The 10,309-nt window shown below is 45.0% G+C and overlaps 1 protein-coding gene across 4 annotated transcripts in view; it reads right to left on the reverse strand.

Moving 5' to 3' along the window:
* The window catches only part of DOCK5 (dedicator of cytokinesis 5), a 112,262-nt gene that overhangs the window by 69,900 nt on the left and 32,053 nt on the right, over positions 1-10,309 (reverse strand). For 2 of the 4 annotated variants that reach the window (XM_417678.7, XM_004947557.5), the window contains exon 1: positions 5,755-5,939. The exons of the other annotated variants lie outside the window; for them this stretch is intronic. In XM_417678.7, coding sequence (XP_417678.2) covers positions 5,755-5,797 — 43 coding nt within the window. In that variant the 5' untranslated portion in view covers positions 5,798-5,939. Of the gene's footprint in view, positions 1-5,754; positions 5,940-10,309 lie in introns of those variants that run through there. 4 annotated transcript variants of the gene reach the window in all.

Consider the following 10,309-nt stretch of genomic DNA (forward strand, 5'->3'; position numbering starts at 1 on the left):
CAAAACTTAAATTAAAAATACACCAACATGAAAAACAAATCTCAGGAGAGAGCTCGAGACTCTCCCAGAGCCTTCTATATAAAGACTTCCCATGCACTGTATACGCATGTAGACTCCTACTGACTGAGCACAGAGGAAGTTCCTTTCAGAGCGATGCAGAGGAGAAGAATGCTCGTACAAACAAATCTCAAAGCACACAAGTTTATTTTCTGTTGGTGAAAGCCACTGGAAGGCTGTAACTACACAGTGTAGTAACCAGGAAGGACAGCGTGAGAACACTGAGCCTGAGAGCTGGCAAGAAAAGAAGTTAAAATCATTTCAGATCTGCTTATTAGCAAATAGTGCAGTGTGCTTTGCTGAATGAAACAGGAGAATACAACACCGTCCTCGTTGCAACGAACAGCCCTTCAATTCTGCTTGAGTTTATTGCTGGCTGATTAGCTTACATCAAAATAAGCCTTCACCTGAAGAATGATACTCATGCAGGGGTTTGCAATCATTTAAATGTTTTGTTCCTCTTTCTTCTCCCTTTGAAAACAACATCTCACGTGCAGCTGATGTGAAGCTGTCCTGAACTTTTGACTTTAAGATCCTTAAACACAGACCTTGTCTGGAAAAGGTAAAGGAGTTTTCCTTCATGTGGGCTATTTCTATGTACATCTTTCTGAAGCCCTTCTCTCTGTGGGACACCACGGAGCGTACCTACAACTCAGCAGCAGTCTGCAGATAGGGCTGTGCTGCAGCAAGTTGAAACGAATATGACACATTTGCTCTCATTTGACTACAATCAGCAGTGCAGCTCCTTTGATTGCAGACTGTATTTCAAGCCTACTTTGTGGAGGATATACAAAGTTTGAACACGAAGCCAATACCTGATGGCCAAACGCATCAGAAGGGATCACAAATCAAACCATTAGTAAGAAAATCTTCTTCTGCAGCACTCTCTCTTCCTCCCTGATCCTTTGCATTTCTGCTCACATAAATCACAACTGTAGCTGGCAGGCACTGGTTTACATTTGAAAAATTACTGCCATTCCTAAGACATGACGCAGCTGATTGTAACTCAACCACCACATGGTATTTCAACAGAGTAAATACTTCTCTGCAGCAAGAACAGTCCTATGTGCTGCTCCTTGCAGCAGAGAAAAATATAATGAGTTTAAAAGGTCACTGATAACTACTAGGGGTAATTACCTGTCAGTTTACCAAAAATATCTATTTGATGCCCCCCCCCCCAAAATAAAACATGATGGATTGCAAATGAAGGCTGCTATTTGTGCCTGTGACAGGTAGTATCTATTGGTAACATGGCTAAGGTATGTTAGCCATAGCAAACGGCCATGCTTCTTTTGGAACTGGGTCCAAACAAGCCATCCCCTCTCAAAGAGCCATCCATGAGTATGCAGAGTTAAAATGCAACACAGAAATCCCTGGAATGGGATGGGAAGAGGCAGAGAAAGCTTGGGAAATAAAGCTGCTCCAAAGCTCATCAGTCTTTTTCTTTCCTTTAAAATGCACCAGATGAACCCAAATACTTCCTACAGAGCTGCAGAACTGCTTTGTTCAATCAGCTTCCCTCCAACCCAGCATTTACTAAATAAAACATGACTATGATTTAGCTAAGAGCCTAAAGATTATTAACACACACAGAATTCACTGATATACCTCACTGACCAGTGAAGTTTTTGCAGGCTTATAATAATATATTAAGTTACACATTTAACAGTTTGAGGTGACCACAGGCAGCAAATAATGCTTTTGGTTTCTCCAGCACCTTCCAAGCAGAACAACACACGTTATGGCTTTCAGACTTCTGCTGCAAGCTCTACGTTTGCTGCTGGCTTGAACCATTTTGTGGTGTGTGGAGTGAATGCTCCATTGGAGACTCCAGCTGCAGAGGACCAGATGTGATAACCTGCCCAGTCCTTCCCCAGCCCCAGCATGCAAGCTCTATGGAGCAGCTCTTATTGCAAAACCAGGGTGAATACACATTTCAATAGACAGTCATACCATTGCATGCAGGTGCAAGCCACCAACCTCACCCAAACACAGCCATTCTGGACCTCAGGTCTAAAGCTTTTCCAATAAACTCCAGTTGGTTTCTCACTCTGGAAGACCAGACTTGTGGAACAACTGCAGAACAGATGCATACCCAAACCAACTGCAGAACCATACATGGACACTTCTCATCCTGTTTGTTCACAAAGGTGACATGGAAAGCATGCATACCTGATGCACTGTTGCAGTCATCTGGAAACTGTTCTGGTTAGAAACTCAGCAGTTCTTCTTTCTGAATTGGTTTTGAACTGGCTCGGTTCCCTGGGCTGGCTTACAGCAGCACTGCTCGTTTTCTTTGGACTGTTACTGCATGTAACAGTCCTGCATGATGCAGGAATCAGAAAAAGGGGTCCAATGGCTTTTTCTGATAGCAGCCTGGATTTATGCCAGAATAGAACAGTTAATGATTCCACAGACTCCAACCTCTCTCCTATTTGGTGCTGAAGCCATTAATACATTTTTTTCTAGCCCTCAAAGAACACTTTCATGTTAAGAAGAGATGATAACTAAAGAATCGCTTTTACAACTGAAGTGCAATACTTCAGCTGAAGTTCATGCAAGCCCGTGCTACAGCCAGCAGGAAAAAACAATTACGTTGTGGATTCTCTAAGTTAATCATTCCTAACCAAGCAGAAAACAGAAGCTGGAAACTGTGGGGCGTCATTCTGATATTCTTTCCTGCAACACAGAAAGTTTGCATGAAAGGCACTTTGCAATGACAACTGTTTTAAAGAAGCCCCAGTCCACAAGCAGGTTATTTCACCTCGTTTGGATCAGACCATCCAACTTCAGCATCTTTCCTTTCCAAAGCAGAAGTGAAGCACATTGCAAGGAAGCTTAATGAAACCCCAGAAATGCTATTGCTTCTAGAGGCACAATGCTGGCCATCAGACCATCAGCAGTGTCTTCATCCCTTTACAAAGCTGAAGCTCCCAAACCCAAATCTGTGATTGGGTTGAAAATTCATTAAGAGTGAGAAACTGTGAGTCATTTACATCTCGTGTATGTTGCCCTTAGGATGCTGTAATTTCCGATTTTGATGTTTTCCAATCTCTCTGCTGCATGCAGTTACAAACTCAGTCCATACACCGTCTGTATTAATGATACTAAAGGCAGCAGTCTCTGGGTTTAACCAACTGAGAACAGAACTCCTGGAAGGCAGCAAATCCATCTGAACCCACACGTAACAGATCTGCAGACTGATCCAGAAAATCAGTTATTCTGAACTGCAAAAATGAGGCACACGGCACTGAATCACACTGTTAACTTCTTGGAATTTCTTTCTGTTTTGGTACGATTTACAGGGTTGTGTTTTAAAAAAATGCAAGCAGTTCTGTATTAGTTTCCAAAGCGCAGCTTGGTAACAATCACAGAGTGTGCCTGTTGTTTCTAAAACCAGTGAACTTTCTGTATTTATACTTTACAGCCACCAACCTACACACCCGAACAGCGAATGGAAGTTCTTACCCTCCAATAGGCTATACTTAACAAGTCAGTGGTATCCTCCTCATTAAACCACCTTGATAATTGGTACTAACAGGCAGCCTGGTTAGCAGATAATTGGCACAAGCAGCTCACAATTTCCTTTCAATCCACATCAGCTTCTTGAAACTGAGGGATCAGGAGAAAAAGCTTAATGCCCCCTATGTTTTCCAGACAGAAGTGGACCCTTTCCATCTCACGGGACCACAGAATCACAGAATGGCCTGGGTTGAAAAAGACCACAATGCTCATCTAGTTTCAAAAACCCTGCAATGTGCAGGGTCGCCAACCACCAGACCAGGCTGCCCAGAGCCACATCCAGCCTGGCCTTGAATGTCTCCAGGGATGGGGCATCCACAACCTCCTTATAAACCCTACAAAACAGCTATATACACCCCTAGTCTATCTATGATGAGCAGGCCCTACTGTTATTTCTGACAGTCAAATTAAGCACAAAAGCAAAGAGGATTGGCATCTGGGTGCAAAGCTTCAGCACAGCACGGGGCGCAACCGTAGATGGGAAAATGACAAGGCTGAGAATAGCAAATTGACAGAATTGAGATTCATTAACACCACGTATCAAGCACTGCCTGACAAAGTTTGTCGCTGCATAAATAATTCTGCCTGCTGCCTGTGGGTTAACCCTATCAGCTGTGTTACGAAATAAAGGCCGGAGCGACGGACTCCACATCAGTTGGGTCCATGAACGCATCCAGGGGACATAAGGATCAGCTGGCAAACACACAGACCTAAGTGGAGACTTCCTACCAGCACATCTGATGGTTGGTAACATCAGGGAAGAGGTAGTTTGCTCTCCACCCTGCTTACTCACCAGCCAATGCCCTTTGTGGAGAGGAGCTTTCATAACCAGCAGTTGGCTCAGGCCAACAACACAAAAAAATCATCCTGGAAGCAAGAAGAAATGTTGACGAGTGCCTCTGATTCATCCTGCAGCCCAAGGCCATTCTTCAGGTGGAAGAGCCTCAGAAAGGTGTGTTTTAAAAACAACAGAAAGCAACACACACATCAAACACATCTAGCTCAGCCATTCGGATTACAGTTGTATCGTTTGCTTGATTATAATACCAATATTTTCTAACCCTGATGTCCAGAGTAATCTCACCACATTATACACGTGCTGTCCCACGTATAAACAGGCTGTTCCCTACCCAGAAAGAAACAAAGTTCAGGGTGTAGGATATTCCACACCCTCCCTGTTACCTCAATAAGATTGTGCTGCATGCAGTTCCTCTGAACTTATTTAGCCAAACCAAACCTGCAGTCCTTGCAGAGCCACCTGGAAATCAACTCACTTCAAGCTCAACTTGCAAACGTGCAGGATGGAGTTCTTCACTCCTCGGCTCATAGATTGAACAACCAACCTCATAGGAACTGAGGGAACTGATCCTCTGCATACCTGCAATCCAAAAACTCTCCTTGCACCAACTATAGAATGTGCAGGGCACAAACGATCACCCTCTGTTAGAATGATCTGTAAGGAGTTGAAATCGACTATAAGGAATTGTTTGTGTCATTAGCGGTTTCCTGCCTTCTGTTCTGCGTCCAAAGCTTGCAATCGAGCTCAAAATCGTGTGGTTTTCTATTTGTCACGCTCTCACGAAAACGGGAACTTGTCTGTAGGTTTGGTTCCTCCTAAGGAACATAGAGCCTGCATTCAGACACCCCCTGCAAACCCCAGGAGGAGGGCAGGGCAGCAGGCACAAGGTGTCAGCGCAGCCCTCCCTGCTCCTCTCTTTAAGCTGAAATATCGCTGCTAAGATTTCCCCCCACGCCCAGCAAGGATGTTACTGATCCTGAGACGTGCCTCGTTTCAACCTTCTTAACCTGTCATTGCTGCTTCCACGAGCATCTCCTTTTGGGGAGAGCAGCACGCGTTATCTGCCGCTGTTACAGCGCCGCAGAGGCAGAATCACAAAGGTCAGCCCTGAGCGCAGCTCCGGAGCTCCCCGGGCGGCAGCTGAACGCGTACCGCTGCCTCTATCCGTGCGGGTCCAAAGAGTGAACGAACGCCTGCAGCCGAAACTTGAAAGAGGAGAGACTGAAAGGCGATAAATATCCAAAGGAGGAGAGAAGAACGAAGGGCTGCAGCACGCACACCGCGCTGGGGGAGCAAAGCGCCGTGCTTTTGGGGGAGCCGCGACACGGGAGAGCTCCGCGAGGGGAACGGGGCGGGGGGTCCGAGCTGGCACTCACCGACCCCGTACTTCTCCCGCTTGGTGGGGATCCAGCGGGCCATACCGGCGGCCGCTTCCCCGCGGCTCGGCTCAGAGCGGCCGTTCGCCCTCCGTCCCTCCGCGCTGCCTCAGCCCGGGCCGCTCCGCCATGCTACGGAACTTCCCGGCTGCCGCTCTCAACTTTGCTGCCTCCCCGCTGCGCCCAGTAGAGCCGAGCCGAGCGGCACAGAGGGAGGGGAGAGGCGGGGGGAGGCGGCACGGCTCGACCCGACCCGCCCCGCAGGCAGCGCCCGCCCCGCCCCGGGCTGCGCTCCGTGCCTGCTGATGCTGCGGGGCTCTCAGACGAGTGTTTTAATATTAAACCGTGAATCAGTAAGGAAAAAAAAAAAAAAAAGAAAAAAAAAAAAAAGGTTGTTTTAAAAGAATCCCAAGCATCTGGGGAACAAATAAATAAAAGCGGTCACAGGGCTGCAAAAAAAAAAAAAACAAAACAACACGCGGTGTTCTTGTTTGAGTTGGCACCTGATGATGTCAGCCTGCACTGAAGTGCGGTGAGCTGCGACTTGATAAAGTGCTTAACAGTGGTGATAGGGAGAGAGGAGCTGTGCGCCTACCTGGATCCTGCTGTGCAGGTCTGAGGGTCTGACCTGAACCAGGCTGGCCGGCTTCCAAAGTTGTGCTGTCTGTGCTGTGTCTGGGAGTCGCACCCAGTAACACCCACTGCTGATACCCTTAATTATGCGATACCACTGTGAATCACACCCGGAGGTTCTTTGCTGAGCGTCATATCTAAACTGGGGGTGGACCTGAGAACGTCCCAGTCCTTATGTGGTCCTTACAACCCCATCTCCCTGGGGTTGGAAGTAATGAGATCTGATCTCTGTGCCTGCTCTTTGCAGTATGCCCATCTCCCATGGCAGGCAACGAAAACTGTAAGCATTCTGAATACCTGAAAACACGACCACCTGTTTAATGGCATTGAAGCATGAAAATCCAGGGAGATCAGCTTTTTTCATTACTTTACATTACAAGTGAGAAGCACTGGGGATAGCTCTTGTGCTCAGTGCTGCACTGCCCTGGGCAGATCACTTCATTGCACTGCAATGTTACCCCCTACTAGAAAGACAAACCCTGCTCTGAAGTGATGTGCTCTGCTCCCAAGGGATGCTCACAACAGGACTGACATGCTCCCAGCTATGTTCAGGTGGCTGCTTCTGAGCCACTGAACATCGTAACATTGCAGCTTAAAGGTTGAATATGTGCTCTTTCAATACCTGCATAGCACCTGAAGCTTCCAGAGAATATGTTAACTAATTTGTTTTTCATAAAAACCCTAATTAAACTCAGCCACCTGTGCATCAGATGCTGTAGCGAGATGTACTGGAAGCCCTTGTTCTAACCCATAAAAACCTATAGTTGCTCGAGCTGAAAATTCAGTATTCACTGAATGTAGTCCCTGTAGGGATTCCACGGAGAGCTGAGGGCTCACAGGAATTGCACAGTGCTGCCCAGGGCCGCCCCCCTCACCAGCTTAGGGGCACCTAACAACTTCTTAAACTTGGAGGAAGGTCTATTGAAATACTTTGCAAATCCTTTTATTCTGGAAGATTCATTTGTTCCTTATATAAGGTTAATAGTGCAACCACTCCAGACCTTAATACAAACAGCAATGCAGTAATGCTATCAAGGCAATCAAAGGTGTGATGGTTCTGATGGATCTGATCTGATACCAAACTGCCTGCATGAGGCCATTTGCAATGTGTGGCAGAGCAAGTGAAGCAGAGGAAACTGCGTTTCTTGCATCACCCTGCATTCCTCTCTGTCCAGGGAACTCTCCATCCATCCATCCATCCACCCCTGAAGTGCTGCTTTAGCAATGCCTGAAGTGTTCTTGTCAAAGCTTCAATACTTTGAGCCAAACATTCCTCGCTACAGTTCAAGCTGCCACGTGCATCTTAACATCCAAACTTACTTAAAGAGAGTGATTTTACAAAGAGAAAAAAAAATGTCTCTTTTTTTACTGGTAAAGTTTGCTTCCTTTCCTTTTTACTTATGCTGAGCAATGGCTTTCCATAGCATCACGCCAAATAAAGCAGCAGCTCAATGAGTGTCTCGTAGATGACCAGAGAGGGACTGTGGAAAGTGGTTGGAACTGAGGCCAGAATAGCAAAGTGTTAGGAAGACTGTGACATGAGTTTTCAAAAGAAGACCCACATTGTGGCTGCCAAGGCCTTTGGCTGGAGATTCTCTAATGGAGAGTCTGCCAGCCTAAAAGCTTCATTTCACTGTAAGATTCCTGTTATAAGAGTTGAACTGGTTGAACTAAGCCAGTATTTTCCAGCCCAGGTAAAGCAGATTCTTGGCAGCAAATGAAAAACAGAGCAAAACATGAAAGACAGACAAGCAGCAACTAGAGTAGCTGGTTGCTTTTTGTTTTTTAACTGGAGATAGTTGAATGATTTGTTAAATACAATGATTTGCAAGTGCTAGGGGCACAGGGAGCAGGAAGCTGCAGCTACCACTGAAAGCAGGTTTTGTTGAGGAAAGGCTTTTATTAATCTTATTTTACCAAATATTTTTTCTTTTTATCTTTCAGTGGTTATGTGCTGCTTAAGCAGGGATGTTAATGGCAAAGTCTGGACCCTGTTCCTCTCTGCCCCTAACAACAGCAAGATATCATCAGGTTTACAGCAGAAATTCTCTCTCTTTACATAAATCCCATCTGAAACCCACAAGATTGATGTTGTGTTATAGATGAAAGGTGGGGGCAATTTGGGTGATCAGGGTTCACACGCATTTCAGTGCACTGAAAATGTTGCATTACTTTCACATTTCATAGTTGCCATTTACCTGACAGCTGGAGTAAATCCTGTATCTAAACTTAGCTTTTCAAAACTTGAAGTTTCTAAAGCGCTGCCTAACTGCATCCCTTGCTTTGTGCGTAATTAGAGATGAAGAAATGTAATTCTAGTGCCCTCCTATGTTCCAAAGAAGAACTTCAATAGCTGAAGAATGTGCTGACCTTCATTGGATGAATGGAAATGGCAATGGAAAGTTTTTCCTATGGTAACACTTAGTATCCAGGCAAGCGACTGCAATAGTTCTCATCTTGCTGGGTTCTGTGCATAGATAAAGAAAAAGGTGGCACTGGGATCAAGCAGCTCACACTCTAAATTAAGAGAAAGAAGAAAAACAGCGGAGAAAACGATAATAAAACTGTTGTTCAGCACAGTACTATGTGCACGACCACACAGCAAAAAAACCCTTCTACCACAATTCAAGCCCTCTGTTCATTCATGTCATAATTCAAGCCCTCCACCTGATGAATGATCAGGTATAGATCAGAGACGGGCCCTTATTTTCCAATCACCAGCAGAAGTCATAAATAAAAAGCAGCAGAGGAAGCCATATATGCAATTAAATATGCAAATACATACACTACAAAAGGAGTTGTTTTTACCCCTCTGCCTGTACACGTTTTATCATGCAGTAACGTTTCGCTTTATCTGAAGATCTTGCAGCTCAGATATATGTACGTATAGATATTTCACTACATATTTTGTTACCCAAATAAGGCAAATGCTTGTACAACAATGCTAGCTTGCATTATCGCATTGTCAGTGCATTTTGCTGTTCTGTTAAAGCAACAGTGATATTTCTAAGCAACTTTGCAACAAAACCACTGATTTCACCAACTATCTTTTTTGTCTGGATTGTTCTCTACCAACACAGCTGTGAGAAAGTGCAGGCATTCCTTACCTACATTGAGGTTTACATCTGCTACCCATCTTTTGATTATCATACAGAACTAAGGTACAACAAACTCGTACAGAAATGCCCTCTCCAATGTAGGACTAAAGAAAAAGCAAGCGACTGCTCATGAATTATTGCAAGATCCCTTTCTTCTGCAAATACAATTTGTTCTGTCTTCCTGCAGTGATGGAAGGAAACGCTTCCTTCAATGGAAAAAATACATAGCAGCTCCATGCACAGCCCATTGGGCCAAGGTCTAATGTGAAGCGGTGTTCCCCTTCTCTGTTTTATCTATATACAGTACAAATCACTTCTTAAGGAGAGCATACAGTATTTCCTTGAAGAATGCAGAGTAGCAAACTCCCTGGGAGCTGCTAAATGCATTTGATAAAAACTGTCATCTTGCATGATATTTTGGGTTGACAAACAAGGAGAACAATGGGTAAGCAATGTTTCTGAGAGGCCCAATAGGGGAGAAGATGCTATGTAAAAGTTATTGCTTTTGTGTAAAAATCCCAAAAGCAATTATGGAATTTTCTTTTCCAAAGCCGATGCATGTCTTGGAGACAGATTTGTAAAGGTATTTAGATGCTTAATGACGTGAAAGGTGTCTAGCAGGAATTTGAAAGTACCTCAAATGCTAAATCCTGTGGAGTAAGTTTGGAGTCTTGGAGAGGTCAAGAGGACTTTGCTTCTCCTTATCAGCAGCAACTGGCAGGACTAGCAGCCCCAGCATGAGACAAATCTGAAACCACAAAGTTATGCAGTTCCACTGGATTTCCTCCACATCACCCCTGCATTTCTCCAGTCCTAATGGTGCA

Source organism: Gallus gallus, chromosome 22 (genome assembly GCF_016699485.2).
Source record: "Gallus gallus isolate bGalGal1 chromosome 22, bGalGal1.mat.broiler.GRCg7b, whole genome shotgun sequence".
NCBI lineage: Eukaryota > Metazoa > Chordata > Aves > Galliformes > Phasianidae > Gallus > Gallus gallus.